Here is a 20,892-nt window from a genome sequence, read left to right as displayed (position 1 = left end):
ACTAACTTAAAAAATCCTTTACGTGAATTAGCATATGGAGCTTGTTATTTTTGCAAGTATGATTAGACCCAAACTTTTCATCACACCTGAAGCATAAGCCCATTTTTATCTTATCTTGCAATTCTTCTTGGGACAATTTTCTTAATGGTGCCTCTCCTTGTTGAGTCCCAATAAGAGAACTATTGATGGTGTTCACACAACCGCTGCTCTCTCCACTTCCTTTGTTGAAGTTGGTAAAACTCACTAAATTTCCCCCTTCCTTGGAGTAACTACGAGTAGGTGGAAATTGTCTATTGTTAAGGGTTCGGCAAGTGTACCGAATTGTATCAAGTAATATAAATTGGTAAGACCAAGTATCGTTTCCCAAGAGACTCGTGACACTAAATAGTTTAATAATACCTTAAATAATTTAAATTGAAGAACGATTCCTTTGAATGAAATTTAAATGCAATAAAAGTAAACATAATATTTGAATGTAAATTGATCTATTGAGGCTAAAATAAGAATGAATGAATAATATTGAGATGATATGAAATGATGATGTTGTTGGGGTTAGATTTCACCTACTTCACTTTCATGCATATTAGAACTCGTCTTCTTCATTTGAATGTTAATGTCACTTACGAAATTACTTAGAACCCAATCCTTTGGCGTAAAAAGCCTAGCCTTGATTATTAGACCTCAATCCCTTGAATCCCTAATAACCAATTCTGTATTAAGAAAAGAAGCTTAAGACAACCAAACATCCTATCTCTATCCCTAGATAATATTTCTTTTAGGTGAATTCCTCCAGATCATGGTTCCTAAGTATTTCCCAATAACAAAGAAATCCAATCATCAAGTTATGAATGGCCAAAACATAACAAGTATTATGAATAGGAGAAAATCACTAACATTCAATGAAAGAAGTATAAGATAATCAAAACATGTTCAAATACATGAAATTCATAGGTTACATCTTTCCCCAACAACAAATGAATTTAGCTCTCCATTGTCATGGAGAACCTTGGCTTATAATGAAAGAATGTAAATGAGATGGAAACCCTAGAAAGAGAAAGGGAATGCTCTCGCATGCCCAATCCGTCTCCAAAGGGTCGAAAATAGGGTTTTTGTGCTTCAGCCGCCAAAAGATATCCACCCTAATGAATAATAGGTTTTTTGTACCACATAGGCCCACGTCGCCAGCACTCAGCGCCCTGGTTGGGGCAACCGGGCGAGCTTGTGCGAAGAGTGACACTCAACGCCCCTTAAGTAACCAACCAGGCGTGTTGCAGTGTAACTGGTGCTCAACGCCCTAAAGAAGGGCAACTAGGCGTGGTTGGGTGATAACTAGCACTAAGGGCCCCTGAAGAGGGCAACCAGGCGTCCTTGAGCCTTTTACACCCTTCTATTCTGATGCCCCTGAACAGTAAAGAAGGGTTTTACCGACGGTCAATATCCCTCGGAAACAGCCAGAAACCGTCGGTACTATGGCATTACCGACGACTTATCGACGGTTAGAAAGCCCTCGGTAATTTGCTTGTCGCTAACACTTACCGACGGCTTGTGCCCCTCGGTAATTACCGAAGGGCATAAGCAGGGCATAAGCCGTCGGTAATTACCGAGGGGCTGAAGCCTCCGGTAATTTCCGAAGGGCAAAGCCTTCAATAATTACCGAGGGGCAAAAGCCTTCGGTAAAGCCTTCGGTAACAGTCGGAAAAAAACAAAGTCATATTTGTATTTGTTATCCAACCACAAATACTTGCATAACAAGGTTCACAACACAGACAGACCTGCATACAAGTTTCAAACCATAGACAGACCTACATATTGTGCATCTCAAAATCATCCAATAATATCATTGATGAAAAAAGGCATATAACATGATCTGTAAAGTTCAATATGAAATATGAAACATAAAACAATATCATCTATTTCTGAGCAAAGATAATGTACCAAAATCATGATGTACTAAAATTCAAATGTACTAAAATTCAAATGTACTAACATCAGTACGTTCTAAAACCTATGATCAATAACAAAATAAAACTAAAATACTACATAGTCATAAGAATGATCTTCATCATCCTACTGATCCTCTGTAGATGGCTGGACTGGTGTGAGCGAGACTGATGTGGGCTGCTGAGGGACGACGGGTGACGGGGAGGGTTGTGGCTGGGTCGGAGGCAACATAGGATCTACCACCGTCTTAAGCTCCACCTCCCAAAACACTTCTGCCATTAAACAAGTCCTCCATCAAACTATTGTGCAAAGAGCACACAATCAAAAGCCCAAATAGTCCAATGGCTGCAAAACCCACTTCTTCCTATGATTTGTTGGGCTACCACTCCTACTATAAGCCGATCAGACATCCAAAATGTACAGTTTGATAGCAGGCCACTCCACCCGCCTATCAGAAATCACAGCGTGATAGCCAGAAATTGACAACTGAATCTCCCTACTATTGTCATTTCTTGAATTTGATCTACCCAGTGACTTAACAGTTTTGATCTACCCACTCACTTAACATAAAAAATTTAATATAGATGCAGACATATCACTTTATTGCACATCCACTACAACCCTACCATCATGCAAGCTTTTCAATGAAATATTAGACGTTAAGTTAACGAATGAACCAAAATTGCACATCTAAAAGATTATGGGCAACTCAATTTACAGTTCCGATTATTAAACTCATCAGAAAGATAAGGGGAATAAACTAACCTCAACAGTTAAATGCTTGACGATGCCACACTCTGCAGACCACCAACCCTACGTCGTCCTATAGCCAACCTCCACGAGCCACCACCCTGTCACAAACGTCATAAAGCCTACTGGCCCAAACTGCAGACCATTAGCCACCACCGAACACACCTCACCATCAACTAGAACCATTACACGAGAACGACTTATGGCAAGCAAATTGGCACTCCCAAGAACCTAAGCAACTTTTGATGGCAAGTGCGAGAGAGACGAGGGTAGGGGATTTCTGAAATTGGGGGAAGGAAACCAATTTTTTTACTTAAATCTTTATCGAAGGACCATAGGCTGTCGGTAAATACCCCTCGGTAATAAGCGCGTTTACTGTAGTGACTCCTCTTCCAAAACATACCAATAACCTATAAAATTGAGGGAATTAGTGATAAAAATCATTAAGTATAACCTCGACTAACTTATTCACAAAATTCAACTAAAAACAAGAGTTTGAGCAAGCTTCAAAGACAAAGAGAGTTGATTTAGTATCAAATTTGCATCACAGATAACGATAAAATCAACTGTTATCATTTGTAGGTGTTACTTTGAAGTTGCACAGTGAGAGAGTCCCCCTTGATGGTGACTCTAACCTTTTCCTCCACCATTTGAGCCTTCATCATTAACTCAGCAAGGCTTTTGGGCTCATACAACTTAACCTCTGCCTGTATTTCATCCTTCAATCCATTTAGAAAAATGTCAGTCAAATAATCCTGCCTTATACCTTTCATGAATCCCACATATTGCTCAAATTTTTCAATATACTCTCCCACTTGTCCAATTTTTCTAAGCCATATCAAGACTTCAAAAGGATTTTGAAGCATTGTTGGTTGGAACTGTTGAATAACTACCTCTTTGAAAGTCTCCCATGTGGGATTCAGATAGCAAGTCTCCCATCACTAGAACCAATTAAGGGCTTTTCCTTCCAAAGACATCATAATAGCCCTAATTTTTTCCTCCTTATTGACTTCTTTGAACCAGAAATATCTCTCCAACCGGTTAGTCCAGCCATAAGCATCTTCTCCTTCAAAAGTAGGAATATCTAGCTTCCTCCGTTTTCCCCCCAATCATTCCTGAATATCCACTTTCAATCCCTCATTCATTACTACCTTTCTTAGTAACAGAAGCACTATTTGTTGTTTTTTTTATCAGAGGATGTGAAACGTTCCATCAACCCTAACAACCTCGTAAGCATTTCCTCCAATCTTTGGAACCTTCTCTGATTTTCATGTTCCTATTCTTGCACTATGCGCTCTAATCCATCCAATCTTGCTTCCATTCTCGTATTGACCATGCCGCACAACCACTACAACCCTAGGAAAGTGGCTCTGATACCAATGATAGGTACCCCAATTTATTTTCAACTGTAAAGACTTCCAAGACAGGTTCTTGGATATTCACCCAGAAAAACTAAACAGCTTTATTAACAATGAAACAAGCACAATAATCTAAATTGTTATACTAGCCCTGATCTTTTGAGAGGACCAGACACTCCCTGGCCTTCCCTTTACAAAACTTCCTAAAAAAACAGTTAAAGATAACTACTTACACAAACTTGATAAAAGTTTGAGACAACAAAACCTACCCACAGACAGTTATAACTGTATGTCCCTTTTCTATCTCATAATAAACTAAATCATACATTGTTCATAACATCTTACTATGTCTTACAAATTTTGATTTTTGTGCATATGGTTGCAATAGTCTTTAAGAGACGTGAGGTTATAGGACATCATCGTACATGACATTTTATACACATCTGCTTACCATTTCAAAGATGTTAGTTACAGTATATAGATACAGTCAATATGACATACAAGCAGATGCGGTAAATGCATTAATAAAACATGACAAGGCAAACTGTGATTTCCATAGGAAATAATCGTCAACAAAAAAACAAATGGCAAATGATTATTGACAAAATTAAATCCATGTCCATGGTATCTCAAAGACTAACCTTAGCTGCAGCTTTCAATGGATCAACATCTCATATCCGAGTTGATGTACTTGCTCATATGTAACAACAACTTTTTGATAGTGTCCAAGTTCAACATAAAGCCTTGCAAGAAGACCTTTAAGAGTAACCTCTTTAGGATCTGTTGTATTTGCTCTTAAACCATAATGTCGTGCCTAATCAATATAACCTTGTTTTCTACATTTGAAAAAGTTTCACAACTCAATAATCATAATATTTCTTTTAGCATTGTTTAAAAGTACTATATGCATAATATTTCAAGGACCTAGATGAAATTTTAACCATCATTATAATTGAGGTAGGGGTACATATTCATGTAGCCACATTATTCTAGAAGAATAACTTCACAAAAATAATAGAGACAACAAAATTAAGAAGCCATCTCACATGGATCAGGTAAAAATCCTTTTCCAAAGAAATTAATCTTTAGGATTCAAATGAGCAACAATTAGGTAAAAACTCATTGCTCTTCTATAATCCTGGAGTGAACTACAGACAAGTACTCATTCCACCTTCAAACCAATAATTAACTGTAAAAAAAATTTATTCACGAGACAAACCCAACTATAAACACACTAAGTCATTTATCAGAAACATAGGATTAACTACCTAAACCAATTGATACACTTAATAAAATCAAAACATCAACCCCTAATTTTTTTTTCCCTAAAATAATAAAAAAATTCAAATATTTAAAACAAGTGAAAATAACAAAATAACAACAACAAAGGAAAACCAAAATGAACCACAAAAACCTACAAGTGGTGCTTTTTCGTCTTTAATGGTGGTTTTTGCCTATAACGATGCTTTCAAATGGTGGTTGCGGAAAAACAAACAACGGAAAGCTTTAAAACCCACGTCAATTATGGTTTTGGCCTTCAAGGGTGGTTCGAGAAGGTGGAACATTCGGTCTGGACGACGGCGGAAACAACTCTGGTGAATGACGACAAACATAACTCTAGTGAACAATGACGATTCGGTGAACAACCGGTTCTAATTAAGGGAGATTTGTGGGTGGAAAAATATTTTTTTGTAAATTCTCTATCGTGAATTCTTTATCGTGAGTTCTGTCTGAAAAATGAGATTTCTAAGTTTTGAAACCTTAAAAATAAACCCGTACAAAATGAAAACCTACATCCTCAAATCCCCTACATTCCCACGTCACGTAGAAGTTAAAGTTTGATTAAAATTTGGTGTTCAAATATCATTATTCCTCTCCAAAATGTGTTTCCCCAACGAAAAAGAAAAGGCAAAAAGAGAAAAAGAAAGCATTGAAATTCTCTCTACAAATCATGCCAAGTACCACGCCTCTCTCTTACATCAGCGGGCCTGCGCGGGCTCTACAAGCAAGCCAATTAAAAATAACAAAAACAGAGTTAGGAATCATTTTCGTAGGCTAGGGGAGTTAAGGTTCGTTTTCGTAGGCTAGGGATTCGAACCCAAGTAACCCCCTTCATAAGAGCCCACAACAACTAAGTAAAGGTCTCCTTCATTGATATTATAACATAAAACATTAATATTTAAACCTTCCTTCAGAAATTTTCAATAATTAAAATAATTCATCATCCAATAAAACACCATAAATAAATAAAAGTCGATACAAAAAGCTTTTTATAACTGATGTAAAAAGGCTTTTTTTTGCATCAGTGCACCCTTATGAAAAGCTCTCAGCTTAAGCTTGAAGTTGTACTTTCTTGCTGCTGTTTGTTTTGTGGCCATATATTGGGTTGGGGCTTTCTCTCATTTTTCACACAAAAAAGTCCAAGTGTATATTGAGGTAGTTTTCATTTCTTTCTTAATGAATTCGTTCTTAATAAAATAATGGTTTACCCACCTTAACCAATATCATGATATTAGTTCCATAAATTAAATTTAACAGAGTTCTCTTAATTGATTATTGTGGGGTATATATATATATATATATATATATATCATAGATCCTCTAATAAATCCTCCAACCACTTTTCCTTTGCTTATCCAACCTCCAACTTTCGAAAGTACTATTTTATTTCTAAACTTTTTTTGACATTTTTCTTACTAGAATGAAAGAAAAACTAAATTTATATATTTTAAAAAGTGTAATTCAAGGAATCGTACCAAAATTAGTTTATATAAAATTTCAGAAACAGAAAAAAAAATTGTTCATTTTACAGTAATTGTTGATTAAATTTATGTCGTGGTGTCCACGGGGATTCATCTTTTAGAATTCTGAAGATAACAGAGACAGACTGCAAGAACTAAAACTTTAAAAATTAAAACCTATAAATTATAAAAAGTCTAATTTGCAAACCTATAAATTAAAACCCAATTTAGTCAGGAAAGTATATCTAATTGCTGTAGTTCTCAAAGTTTCTAGGACCTTCGTTGAGAACATGTGAACATATCCTTTCTAACCACATAGGTGACAAAGTAAGGTTTGTTTTCTTGCCTTCTACTTTAGATGTGCTTCCGTTTACAATCCCTTTCACCGTCGATGTTCACTGTTGATACCTGCAACTAATCAAAATATCTCTTATTTGCAAACTCCAAGCACAAAGTTAAGAAAAATATCCCCAGAAATCTAAAACTCACAACCTTATTGGTCCTTTTGAAGTGACCTGGCATGTGCACATGCTGCAAACTATCTTATCCTGTCATATCCAAAACAACACTTCACTGTATAAATTCATTACAATCACATTCCCGCTTCATTCAATTGAGTGGAACATTCCAAAACAACAGACTCAATTTATAATTTTCTCCCTCTCAAGTTCCAATGGCTGTCCAGGCTGCTTCCTTGGTTTCTGGTTACTTCTCTGTTGCCAAAGAGGTTTGCTTCATTCTGTCACATTAGCATATGTTTTCTCTTTTAGTGTTCTATTTGAAGAGATAACATATAACTAAAGCTTTGGGAAATGTGTTTTTTCTTCATTCAGGGGAAGCCTGGCATGTCTCTGAGGAACACCACAATGTTTGGTCTTTCATTAGAAGATGCTCTCAAAGCGGACTTCAGCTCTCTCTCATTTTCATGCAAAGTAACTATATCGTGACATAATATTACTTCATTTGACATAATATTACTTCATTTCTAATTTGTTACTACATTCTTTTGGATATAAATGTATATAAGTGGGTGAAAATCAGTTTGGTTTTCTTTTGGATACAAATGTATATAAGTGGGTGAAAATATTATCTTACAGTTCGGTTTCTGTGAAGTTGAGTTAGGTATATAGTTCACTTTTAATATGGTATCAGAGTCTATCCTATCAATATTTCTTGTTATTATTGGGCACTGTTACACCTACTATGGGACTATCCATTAAAATGTCTAATCCCACAATTCAGTGTATAACTTCAGTAGATTTCCATGTGAATGTAAAATACAAACGCCCTAGGATATAGCTTTCATGGACTTTGCATGATGTGTTGGTTTCTTGTGCATAATGTTGTACTTCGTCAAAACACAAGCATAATCCTATTTCAATTTTACACTTAATCAGAGGGAATTCCAGAAAAAGGTTTGCCCTTTAAGGGTCCAATCAGTGGCAACAACTCCAGGAGTCACAAAGGCTTCACCAGAAGGCAAGAAAACTTTGAGGAAAGGCAGTGTTATTATCACTGGGGCTTCCTCTGGATTGGGCTTGGCCACTGCTAAGGCATTGGCGGAGACAGGAAAGTGGCATGTGATCATGGCATGCAGGGATTTCCTCAAAGCTGAAAGGGCTGCAAAATCTTCTGGCATTTCTAAGGAAAACTACACTGTTATGCATTTGGACCTTGCCTCCCTTGATAGTGTTAGGCAATTTGTGGACAACTTCAGGCAATCAGGAAGGCCACTGGATGTGCTTGTTTGCAATGCTGCAGTTTACTTGCCAACTGCAAGTGAACCTACACACACTGCTGATGGCTTTGAACTAAGTGTTGGAACTAACCATTTGGGGCATTTCCTGCTTTCACGCCTGTTGCTTGAGGACTTGAACAAATCTGATTACCCTTCTAAGAGGTTGATCATTGTTGGCTCAATCACAGGTATAATTAATTAAGATGTTCATCAAGAGAAATGCTTTCAACTTGCTATCTGATGCATTCGTTTATAATACACTATTATGAGATGAAACAAACGAGTTCTAGTAAATAGGGAATGGGAATGATATTCATGGGAATTTCACTGAATATTGAAGACTTAAAAGAGAGTGTCTGTAGTATACTGTTGACATGCCTCTTAGTAGAGAAAAATATTAGCTAGTATCATACTTTTTCACACATTTCTATGAGTAGTATCCACATGATCATCACAAATGATAAACAATGTTTTGTGGATATTCTCTTGTTAGCCATTATTTTACTGAAGGCTTTTGAGATTCATATTGGTGCTGACGATTTTGTTAACCAAATAGGAAACACCAACACCTTGGCTGGAAATGTGCCACCTAAGGCTAATCTTGGTGACTTGAGGGGACTAGCTGGAGGCTTGAATGGACTAAACACTTCAGCCATGATAGATGGAGGATCCTTTGATGGAGCCAAGGCGTACAAGGACAGCAAAGTCTGCAATATGCTTACCATGCAAGAATTTCACAGAAGATACCATGAAGAAACTGGAATCACATTTGCTTCCCTCTACCCGGGTTGCATTGCCACAACAGGCTTGTTCAGAGAACACATTCCCTTATTCAGACTTCTCTTCCCTCCATTCCAAAAGTTCATAACCAAGGGCTTTGTCTCCGAAGATGAATCGGGAAAGCGGCTTGCACAGGTAGTAGAAATTACCAATAAGAGACTATGGAGATGGTTATATACTTTTTTGGTTGGAATGAGCGTTTGAAGAGTCCTTGTGTCTCATATTTGAACTGTTTTAACCTTGTACAGGTTGTGAGTGATCCAAGCCTAACAAAATCAGGTGTCTACTGGAGCTGGAACAAGGCCTCTGCTTCATTTGAAAATCAATTGTCACAAGAAGCCAGTGATGCAGATAAGGCTCGCAAGGTTTGGGAGATCAGTGAGAAACTTGTAGGTTTGGCTTAAATGGCATCTTGGCAGCTTCCAATATCCTCTTGATTGAGGGGAATTTGTCACGGGGTTCAATAACATCTCACAAAAGTTTCGACCCTTTTCTGATCTGTTTCTCTGATGCATTTTTTAGCAGCTAACTCCTCTTGTCTTGTCTTGATGACTACTCTCGATGAATCCTTAAAATGTTTCAAAGTGCACATGAAGTTAGGAAATTTGATTCCACAGCTCTCTCAGAATTGGATTCTTCATTGTTTTTCAAATGATTGTTATTCAAATAATTAAAATAAGAGAACTCAAATTAACAAAATAAGCTTCAATTAATATACTAAAAATATTATTAATTCCAAGCATATATGATTCAGTTTCAAGTTAAACTCTATTCATTCTAAAAGTATATGACAAAAGTACTAATCTATTTTTCTATCTTTTTATCAAGCAAATCAATATTAAAAGTTTGAATTAACTAAGCTAGCATCAATTCATTCATTTAATTTTCACTTGTTCCAATCATATAGAAATGAAAGTATGTTAAAACAACACATGTTCTAAGTGTATATATTTGAAAATTATTGTTTCACTCATATAAAAAACGGTTAAATATGTTTGTAGTTCTTAAATTTGGACGTGAAATTGTAATTCATTCCTATTTCAAACTTTTATACATTGCGGTCTTAAAACTTTAAAAATGAATTAATATAGTTTTCTTAACCTAATTTTTTTCTTACATCGTAAATGACATTCAATGTTGGCATTTGAGCTTAAGCATGTAAAACTGTACAAATAACTCAAACGTTAGACTAAAATGTCATTTGACACAAACAAATTAGCGTTGGGCTAGGAGTAATATATCTGTACAAATAACTCACAACTTAAAGGGCATTCCTACTAAGAAAGAAAGCTAGAGGAAAGGTGGAGAAGTCAAAATCTAAGAGTGACTCAAGAGCAAAGGGGCTAGAAAGCAAATTCAGCAGCATTTTATTAAGCTCAAGAGTGAGAAATTACAAAGGAGATGACCTCTTATTTTTGGTCTAAATTCCCTCCAATATCCAAATAAAAGTTGAGCTTGGGAGCCAAGTTAGCTTGGTCACGCTTCCCACTCAAAGCAAACAAGGAAAACATGCAAAATTCAAATTCTGATACGCAGTGGCTGAGCCAGGCAAGGTTGTGGCTGGGTGCAGATTACAATCCAGAAGCTAATTTCCTTTCATTTCTAATCCAGAAGCAAAGCTCTCCAATCCGAAAGTTACCTTTTTTTCTCCGCTTTTTAGCTCCTTTGCTTTCCTTGGCTTCACATGCTTCTTGGATGGCTCAACCATGGTCTCCAAGCTTTATTATACCCTACAAAACAACCATATAAGTATTAAAAGGGAATCCTTCTAAGACATAGAGTAAGAAAATCAAGAAAGAGCCTTTAAAAGTCCTTTTTCAACTTCCATTTCCTAGCATTAACATGAGTTGGTACTCCTTTGGATGGCTTCCCTAGTTAGGTTTCCATCACTCCTAGTAGGGCACATGCAGAAAAGTTTAGGAGTTACTTAGGCATCTTGGCAAAAACATGAGAACGGTCTAAAAACCGTTATTTTTATACTTGAAATTGATATCAAAACACACCCTTTAAGACTTAGAATGAGCTTAAAATCATGAAAAACACTTTAGTTAGGTTACATGAGAGTCAAAGGTGGTTTTAGAGATATCATGCTTGGTTTTGCATTGTTTTGACAGGATTTAATGAGAATTGAAGGATGGATAGTGAAGAAGGAAGGAGTTGGACTCAAGAAAGGATGAAGAAAGGTGCAAAGGAAGAATCGCAGCCACCGCTTAGCGCCAATTTCAGCACTGAGCACCGGCTTCGTGGAAAAAGGCAATGTCAAACGCTTATGCGCCAGCGCTGAGGGGAAAATGAAGAACCGTGCCTACCGTTGAGCGCCAAAATCCACCGCTGAGCGCTGACATCTTCAATTCAATACGGCAGGACGCCTGGGCGTCAACGTTGAGCGTCCTAGTGGAGTGTTGCACCTACCACTGAGTGATGAAACCAGCGCTGAGCATTGTAGTTGGGCTTAGGCCAAAATTCTGTAATTTTTCATAGTTTATAAATAGATCCTCAGAAAATTTCTGGGGGAATCTTTTGAAAGAGAAAGACGACAGAAGACCTTCTACACTCCTTGGAGGCGACTTTTGGATGCGAAAGCTCCAATCTACCAATTCTAGTGTTTATTCTTTCATTCCTTTCATTCAATTCATATAGTTTCACCATGATAATGGTGAACTAAACCTTTTGTTGTTGGGGAACGATGTAATCCTTTTGAAACTCTCTTATATTGAAATTATTATTTTATTCACATACTTTTGTTATCAATAGTTTTGGTTTTCTTCTCTAAGCTGAAAGTTTGCATTGTTTAACTCATTCAGTATCATGATCATTGATTTGTTGATATGGAGACGTATGGGGAAATCTAGAACTAAGGAGAATTCTCTTGATTATGAAATAATGCCTAGAGATAGGAATAAGATGATCGATTGCTTTAAGCTTTTGTCATTAATGCGTTAGTAATTCCTAGCGAGACTAGAGATAGTAAACTAGTAATTGGTGATAGGCTTTTTTCGCTGAGAGATCGGGTTTAGAGTAAATTAGAAAGTTGCATGAACATTGGTAATAAAGTTGAATCTAATAAGAATAGTAAATATAAAATAGTGGATTAGGGTGAAACCGTAAACCCCAGCAACTCCATTCATCCATATCTTTATCTGCAAATTGATTTAACTTTTGCATTTGCATGTTTAATTTAAGTTTTTGCATTATGAACTCAAAACTTAATTTTCATTCAAGTCTTATAAAATCTATTCACATGAACGTCTAGGCCTAAGAGTCCCTTGGGAAACGATATTTGGACTTACTGTCTATTATTACTTGATAGGATCTGGTACACTTGCCAGGGTGTTAACAAAACACATGTCTCTATTGTCATTAACTCTTGGGATGATGTCCCAGAGGTTGAGAAAAATCTACTATGGTAGGATATTCTGGTATGTTTAAGATGTTTTAATTTCAATCACTAACTTATTTTTGTTGAAGATGCTGATACATTAATTTTGTTTTTAACAACAAAATTTTGATATTCCTAATAATGAAAGGATAAGAAAGAAGACTTTATCCCACATTGAAGTCCGATGGAGGAATTTTAAGATTGGACTCACACGTCTTTGGTGCTAGATATGACGATACTCCTTGTGCAAAATATAAAATAACAGAGAAGGAATGGGTGTAGTTTAGAGCATCTAGACTTTTTAAGGACTAACAGGTATGTTTTTTAATATTTTGCTATAGTCATACAAGATGTTAAGTTGTGATTTATGCTTATTAATTTTAATTGTTTCACAGGAAAAAAAGGATAGTTGCCCAGTAGAGGCAAAGGCTTAATGATGCATCACACGTACTGTCACGTGATGGTTATACATTATTAGAGAAAAGGATGAAAAAAAGTCGTAATGAGGCTTTAGGTCTTGAGTCACCTGACCTAGCACCTCCACCAGCTAGGTATGAATTTTGGAAGGTTGCACGGACCAAGGCCAATGACCAGATGACATCCCAGATGGCTCAAGTTATATCTCAGAGAATTGTAAGTGGACACTTTTAACTAATTACCATAGTTCATATCAATTTTATCAAACAAACTTTTTTATGTATCTAGGTTCATTATGATATGTAGGATGAGTTGATTAAGAGCAGACTCAGGGCACATTTGTGGGGCAAGGTTGGGAGGACCTCCTAGTAGCAGCAACATGTTGGCTAGACTGTCCAGGTTGTATGTGTGCTGTTGGAGGAGTTACTGGATTGAAGGACTACTTTGGCCCTAAACTAAGAAGCAAAGAGGCCATGAGTCAGGAAGATTTAAGTAACCTAAGGCAACAGATGCAACTCGAGATGGAGGAACGCTTCCAACAACAAGAAGAAGCATATCAAAAGCTTCTTGAAGAAAATCTTTAGATGATGTCCCAACAATAGCAACAACAGGAGGACGTCCCCACAGATGATCCTACCGCACCTCATATGAGTAACAAAGGCAAATGCTCTACTATAGATCCTACTGATTACACTTATCAGTATGAGTTTTTGGTTGATGAGGATCCTTTGCGCGTAGTGGCCATGGGACGACAGATTGTAGGAGGCCAGACCCTTCATGGTGCTCCTTTATTTCCCACTCACGCACTGGTAACAATTGGTGAAGTTAGAGACCCCTAGGATTGAGTGTCAGTGCCTACATATGAAATCTAATTCGTGAGGGAGGCCTTAGGCACATTTCTAGCTTGGCCTAAGGCTACGATCATGCCATATTTTGGCCCACCAGCGGTATTATATTCTTATTTTTATTATTTAAATCTTGAAGTTATAATTAAATGATTCCTAACTTTTGTAAATGCGACTTGCAGCTCTACCGTCCTGAGAAATTACCAATAACCTATGAATGAAGATCATAAGGAAGCAAAAGACGATGATGATCCTCTAGCCATATTGATGAAGAAATTACATAAGTTGAATAAAGGACCGACAGAGCTGGAGTGAGAGTTAAGAACATTTGGCATCCAATGTTATGTGCCATTGTATATTACTTTAAATGATGCACTGGAGGTCGTTGGTGAAGAAAGAATGTTGAACATTTCATGGATACAACTATGGTGCATGTAAGTTTTTTAATTGTTATTTAACTTTTTGAATATTATTATTATTATTTTTTAATAAATATACTTAACTTTATTGTTATAGGTACATGGACACCATCATAATGGAATAAGGTCGGGCAACAATGTATGTCTTTCTTGAACCTTAGACCATTCAACCATCTAGAAACACATTAGATTCGAGACAATCATATATGTAAACATGGATGACTGAGTCTAAAAGTGAGTTGTATATCGCGTCATACATTGATGGGTATGTGTTTCTCAATATTTTCAACTTTTATCAAAATTTAATCAATAAACTCACTAGTTGTTGGTACATGTTAGGGGTCATTGGCAGATGATGGTGATCATTTTGAAAAAGGCACAAGTTGTATGGTTTGTTCTCTTCATAGGAAGATGAAATCATATTTAAAGTCCTTGTTACAAGCGTAAGTATTACATTCATTAATATTAATTCATTATGATATTAATATATTAACTTATATTCATAATGTTTCAAATTTGTTTAGAGTTGTGGCTAGGCCCAGAGCACAACAAATTGAAATTATATATCCTAAGGTTGGAATTTGTTGATATTTAGCTTATTAATTTTTATAGTCATATTTAAATCATTACATTTGACTAAGTTCTTTCACATGTTTAGTGTAACAAGCGGGCAGATTCCTAGGCATGTGGCTACTACATCATGTCATGGATGAAAACAATCATCCGAGCAAGAATCAGAGTAGATTGGACTGAGGAAGAAATTTACATTTGAAATCTTACAAAAATCAATAAACTTTTTATTTTTAAATGAATATAATAGTAATGTGTTGATAGGGGGAGCAATATGAGTGTTAAACCCAATTCCTGATGTGTGTGTTTTTGATGAAGACAATACATTGATAGTAACAACACATGGATGTTATCATGACACAACAAAAATATTTATTATTGATTGATACATGTGGATACGTACATGCTTATTGTGATTAATACATATGTTGACATACTGTTGATTTTGCATACTATTGATCATGAAGTTTTTATATGTTTGTATGCATACTGTATTTTTGTGTGTGATGAAAACAACAAGTACAAAAGCATATCTGCATGACCTAATCAATTACAGTGTTATTGTAATCAATTAAGTTCATCAGATATCTTATGTTTTAAACTGTGGCAAAACAACAAGTTTTGAATTGATTACATTAGTTGTTAACTCGATTAAAACTCATGTCGTTGCATACATAATTTTCAAATGTGTTGTGATGAGATTTTGAAAGGAAAAAGTTATCAAAATTTGTTTAAGTGCTTAGCTTAATTGACTACACATCTCATGTGACCAATTAAGTATGTTATCTTTTGAAAACTGAATTCATGCTAGTCATAATTGCATTTGTTGAGATTGTTGATAAGGGGAGCACTGGTTTAGCTAAATCTTACAATATCACAATGCTTATAGTTTTTGATTATGACAACACATTATTAATAACACATGTATTAATATGTGTTACATGTTCATTACTTCCATGTGTATGAATTCTTATAGAACATGTTTGTGATAATTTCGTCTACGTGTGCATACTCACTACTTTCTACATGAGATATCATTTGTGATTGCATAACATATGTTTTGGAAAAGAAAATCATATGCACTTTGGTTGAACTTATATTGTGTGGCAAAACTGCAAGTTTTAAGTCGACTTCATTATGAAGCAAGTCGATTAAAACTCGTGACTTTGCACAAATTTTCAAAAACAGTATTGTGTGTATTTTTGCAAAGGAAGATTTTCAAAACTGCATTGAAGAGACAAAGTCGACTGTATGTGCAAGCTACTCGACTTAGTTAGTTAAGTTTTGAATTTATGTTGATGCTTGTGAACTATAACGACTATATTTTGTTTCTTTGACCAAGCATTAATTGATTGTCAACTGAATTAAATGTGCAATTGTCGCAACCGGAAAATCGCGACGGGACGACGATCCAAAAAGAAAATGATTTTGAAAAATGTTTTGGAGTCGCCACCATAGTTTATTCTGGAAAACTACGGAAAAACCGTAAAATGATAAGGCAAGGTCTACAAAACCAAATTCTGGTTTCGGAAGTCGGTTACGTGTAGGGAAGGTGTTAGCACCCCCACAACGCCTACCCTAAGGCAGTACCTTTAACTAAATACACGAATTTGATGTGGTTTGCAAAATGTTTAATTTCCCCTAAAAAATAAAACTCTAAAGAAAACAAAATATTTTTTGTGTTTTTTTGTGCCCGACAAGGATTGACCTTGCTCCTACGTATTCTCAGTTGGATTGAGAAATCAGGGTTACGTAGTTCTTTAGGAAACCATTTGGAAAATTTGTTTGGAGAATTGTTTGGAAACATGATGTTTGAAAATTTTGGATTTTTGGGAAAGTGAGCCTGACAAGGACTAGCCTTGCTCCTACGTATCTCCACTTTGGATGGAGAATCAAGGATCACGTAGTTCTGGCTAAATGCTTAGGAAATGTTTAAGAATTGGTTGTCTTTGGTTTTTGAAGATTTTTTATATATAAAAAGAAAAGGGGAAAGGTTTTAGCACAAGGCCTACGCGAATGGTCGCACGTGTGCTTTAACCTTTTAAAACAATTTTTGTTTATTTTTAAGAGAAGAAGAAAAAGGTTTACAACACAAGGCTGACACGAACGGTCGCACGTGTGCTTAAACCTCTTAAAATAATTTTTTTTGAAATAGGAGAAGAAAAATATTTTCAACACAAGACTCACGCGAATGGTCGCACGTGTGCTTACACCTTCTAGAATAACCTTTTTTATTTTTAAAAGAAGAAGAAAAAGGTTTTTAACACAAGGCTGACGCGAATGGTCGCACGTGTGCTTAAACCTTTTTAAAATATTTTTTTTTATTTTTAAAAGAAGGAGAAAAAGGTTTTTTAACACAAGGCTGACGCGAATGGTCGCACGTGTGCTTAAACCTTTTAAAATATTTTTTTTATTTTTAAAAGAAGGAGGAAAAGGTTTTTTAACACAAGGCTGACGCGAATGGTCGCACATGTGCTTAAACCTCTTAAAATATTTTTTGATTTTTAGAATAAAGAGGAAAAGGTTTTTAACACAAGGCTGACGCGAACGGTTGCACGTGTGCTATAACCTTTTAAAACATATTTTGATTTTTGATTTTTGTGAAAGAAGAAGGGAAAAAACTTTTAGCACAAGGCCTACGCGAACGGTCGCACGTGTGCTATAACCTTTTAAAACATAGTTTTTATTTTTATTGTTTTTAATATTTATATATTTAAAAAAGAAAATAAATGTTCAAAACAGAAAGAGGATAAAAGAAAAATAAAATACCAAGATAAATATATAAGAATAAAAATAAAAATAAAATAAAATAAAAAGCAAAATAAAATAATAAAAAACAAATAAAAAAAAGTGAGAATGCACTTAATAATAAAAGGTGGTGAAACTTAGCAGAGGTAAGGGTGCCAGGAAGGAAAAACTTTTTAGGAAGCATGGGCTTAAACCCTAAGAGAATGGGGTGCGAAATATGAAACCAGGGGGTGCGAAAAAAGTTCTTTTTTAATTTTTTTTTTGGGTTTGGCTTAGCACCGGCCCAGACAGAAAATGAAGAGGGGTGCACGTGAGAAACGGGGGCGTACACAAAGTAGAAAGCGTTTTTTTTTTTTTATTCTTTGTAAGCTGAATCAGAAGGCCCAAGGCCTTTTTGCTTCTCAGATCTGGAAAAACCCTTAGGGGTTCTCATATCCTAACTCATTCCGCTCAAACGAAGAACACAAGGCCTAGAGCCTCTCTCTCACTCTGCCGGCAAAACCCAAAGCCACCGTCTCCACCACCGGTTTATCGCGTCGCCGGCGATAGTAGATGCCACCGGAACCATGGCCAGCCACGGCGCCACCGCCAATCTCTTCCCTCCTCCCCCTTCGTGCGCGAGAAGATGTACGCTTGCCCCTTGGACGCGTCCTCGCCGTCACAGACGAGGCCAGTCGACGCCGCTGCCAATGTCGTCGTCGCCGTCAACCCCACCATTTTTCCTTTATCGCGTGTGAGGGAGGAACTCACCTCTCTCCTTGCGACGTCACCGCTGTCCTTGCCGGAGACGCTTCCCCACTGGCGCCACCAGCACCGTTCTCTTCCCTCTCTGTTCTTTCTTTTCCCTCAAACTCCAGGCGCCTCCAGCAGCACCGTCGCCGGTGTCGGGGAACTAAATGCGTTTTCCTCTCTTCTCATTTTTGAATGCCACTTATTGATTAATTTCTTCTATTGTTTGATGTTTTGTGTACTGAGATTGGGAATGATGAGTGTGATAGTGAAAAGGAAACAAATTTGCAATGGCCGAGAGAAACAAGATGGAATTGGTGGAGACGGTACCGTAAACAACTCAGGGAGATGGGTTCCTCTTTCTTTCTTTGCAACTGAGAAGAATCAAGGTTCTGGGGAACTTTCTATTTTATAAAAACTCATTCTGATTTGAGAAACTGAAAGAGGAAAAAAAATGCTTTACTAGTTGTGATCCTATGATGCTTTGGTGTTGGTAAAAAGATGAACAGAACAGTTCTTAAGAAACTGAGCTTTTTGTTTTTTTGCTTTTCTCAGTGGCTTTGAAGTAGAGAAGTAGAAAAGGATTTTTTACAGTTTCTGGCCAAGGCGTACTCAAAGAAGGGGATGAAAATGTGATCAAGAATGTTCCAATGCTTATTTTGTATGATACGTGTTGACAATGCCATAGGGAGGTTTGGATATGGCGGTGGATGAAAACATGTGTGGCGTGTTGGTTGTGGACGTCGGGAATGGAGGGGAGGAGTGGTAGCTACGCTGTTGCCAAGAGAAATGCGATGAAAACAGTAGTGGTGGCGTCGTGAATGACTCAAGGAGGTTGGGTTAGTTTTTTTTGCTTGGTTGTTGACTCCATTGGACAGGTGAGGAGGAACAGAGCATGGGATTAGTGGAGGATAATGATGGAGAGCGGGAAAGGTTCATGTGACAATATCATACACGATTATACAGAACATAATAGGAAAACATTCGATAACAGTCATATGCAAGCACAGCAGCACCAATATAACAATATGTTCAAGGGCAAGCCACCAGTTTTTACTAAAAACGTGGAGTACAATGCATTACTTACCTCTTGAAGACTCGATTGCTACAACCTTGACCTCTTCCTTTCCTCAGGCTGGCTGGCTTCTCCCTTCCCTTTTCTATGAATGATGCCTCTTCTTCCTTATCCCTTTTGAAAGAAAACTCTCCCTTTCTTGATCCTTCCCCCGTGCTTTGGGCTTCTCCAGATGAAGATGAAGATCTTTTTTTTTTCTGTGTTTTCTTACTTCTTGCTATTTCTCCCTGAAGGACTTTGGTTCCCCCCTTTTCAAAATGCCAATCCCCTCTTCTAATAACCGACCAAGACGATTTTCAAAAAAACCAACCCCAACATATCTTCTGTTGTAGGATTTTCCTTTTGTTTTTTTTTCTTTCTTCATGTTTTAAATTCGTAGCTGGTAGAAGCTTGTAAAAAAAACTTTCTCCTACGATGCATGTTTAGGAGTTTCAGGAAGAGAATCAAAGGCTTTTGTTACTGCTTGTTGATATCCACCTATATTAAGCATTGCCACACTTTTGTCATTTTTCACTGCTGACTATTTTCGATTGCTGAGCCTGCGGCCTACTACTTAACGTTACAGGGAGGGAGGGTTGACTTCGGTTTACTTTTGTGTTTTTTTACTTTTTTTTTGTTTTTTTTCGTTTTCTTTTTGTTTATCCTTCTTTTTCTTTTTCTTAGATTTTTCTTTTTTTTTTCTTCTTCTTTTTTTTTTATCTTTTCTTTTTCTTTTCTTTTTCTTTTTTTCTTTTTTTTAGTAAAAGATTAAATCAAATAAAATGATATAACTAATATAAAAAAATGTAAAATAACATAACTTAAAAATGAAAATAAAAAGGAAATAAAATAACACAAAATAAAATAAGACAAAAATAAGATAAAATAAATAAATAAAACCTATTATTTAGTCAATCCGGACGAAATTGGGTGTTGACAACAATCAATTTAGTTGGTCTGAATGCTACTAAATGTTTTAACTATCATAATTGTCGAACTAAAGTCGACTATATTAGTAGCATATTCAACTTTGGAAGCATCTATTTTACAAAAAACTATAAATAGACGTGATTCTGTATTCTACAGAGACTTTTGGTAATTCTAACATTTTCATTCTATTGTTTCATATCTTGATATATGTAAAAAGCTCCAAGAACTCATCAAGAAGACCCCCCATCTTGGTGTTAAAACGAAGCCTACCTATTCCTCAACAATTGGCACCAGAGCTGGTTTTCATAAGATATTTGAAAATTTAGTCTACTTTGTTTTTATTTCATTCGACTATAAAACCTGGGGATGACTTCTGTTTCGCATTCAAAAAGAACTTATGATTTTAAAATTGATTTTGCATTTGCACCTTGTAACTTAAAGTTAAAATATGTGACTAATGGTTCTTTGAAACCTTTGAAACAGGAAACTTGGA

The 20,892-nt window shown here is 36.3% G+C and overlaps 2 protein-coding genes and 1 long non-coding RNA gene across 3 annotated transcripts; 2 read left to right on the top strand and 1 right to left on the bottom strand.

Moving 5' to 3' along the window:
- Positions 1-7,380: 7,380 nt before the first annotated feature.
- On the top strand, positions 7,381-9,936 carry LOC106756434 (protochlorophyllide reductase, chloroplastic). The gene is made up of 5 exons (XM_014638866.2): positions 7,381-7,517; positions 7,624-7,722; positions 8,188-8,716; positions 9,085-9,443; positions 9,557-9,936. Exons 1-5 carry the CDS (start codon positions 7,464-7,466, stop codon positions 9,710-9,712), a joined length of 1,197 nt encoding a protein of 398 aa, XP_014494352.1. The 5' UTR covers positions 7,381-7,463; the 3' UTR covers positions 9,713-9,936.
- Positions 9,937-10,652: 716 nt separating this feature from the next.
- LOC111241288 lies at positions 10,653-20,048 on the bottom strand. The gene is made up of 2 exons (XR_002667196.1): positions 19,503-20,048; positions 10,653-11,038 (listed from the first exon to the last, which is right to left on the bottom strand). It is a non-coding gene; the product is annotated as an uncharacterized LOC111241288 (long non-coding RNA).
- On the top strand, positions 17,899-19,508 carry LOC111241287. Its single transcript, XM_022778688.1, has 2 exons — positions 17,899-18,804; positions 18,971-19,508. The coding sequence occupies exons 1-2, from the start codon at positions 18,312-18,314 to the stop codon at positions 18,982-18,984; spliced, it is 507 nt and encodes a 168-aa protein (XP_022634409.1). The 5' UTR covers positions 17,899-18,311; the 3' UTR covers positions 18,985-19,508.
- Positions 20,049-20,892: the final 844 nt, after the last annotated feature.

Source organism: Vigna radiata, chromosome 2, assembly GCF_000741045.1.
Source record: "Vigna radiata var. radiata cultivar VC1973A chromosome 2, Vradiata_ver6, whole genome shotgun sequence".
In the NCBI taxonomy this organism is placed as follows: Eukaryota; Viridiplantae; Streptophyta; class Magnoliopsida; order Fabales; family Fabaceae; genus Vigna; species Vigna radiata.
The sequence above is the reverse complement of the archived record's forward strand: the minus strand, read 5'-3'. Positions and strand labels throughout refer to the sequence as shown.

Excerpts from the sequence above, each read along its gene's own strand:
- LOC106756434 (XM_014638866.2), top strand. The coding sequence starts at position 7,464 with ATGGCTGTCCAGGCTGCTTCCTTGGTTTCTGGTTACTTCTCTGTTGCC. Across the intron at positions 8,717-9,084 it reads CATTGTTGGCTCAATCACAG|GAAACACCAACACCTTGGCT; the intron begins GTATAATTAATT and ends TTAACCAAATAG. Across the intron at positions 9,444-9,556 it reads CGGGAAAGCGGCTTGCACAG|GTTGTGAGTGATCCAAGCCT; the intron begins GTAGTAGAAATT and ends AACCTTGTACAG.
- LOC111241287 (XM_022778688.1), top strand. The coding sequence starts at position 18,312 with ATGTACGCTTGCCCCTTGGACGCGTCCTCGCCGTCACAGACGAGGCCA.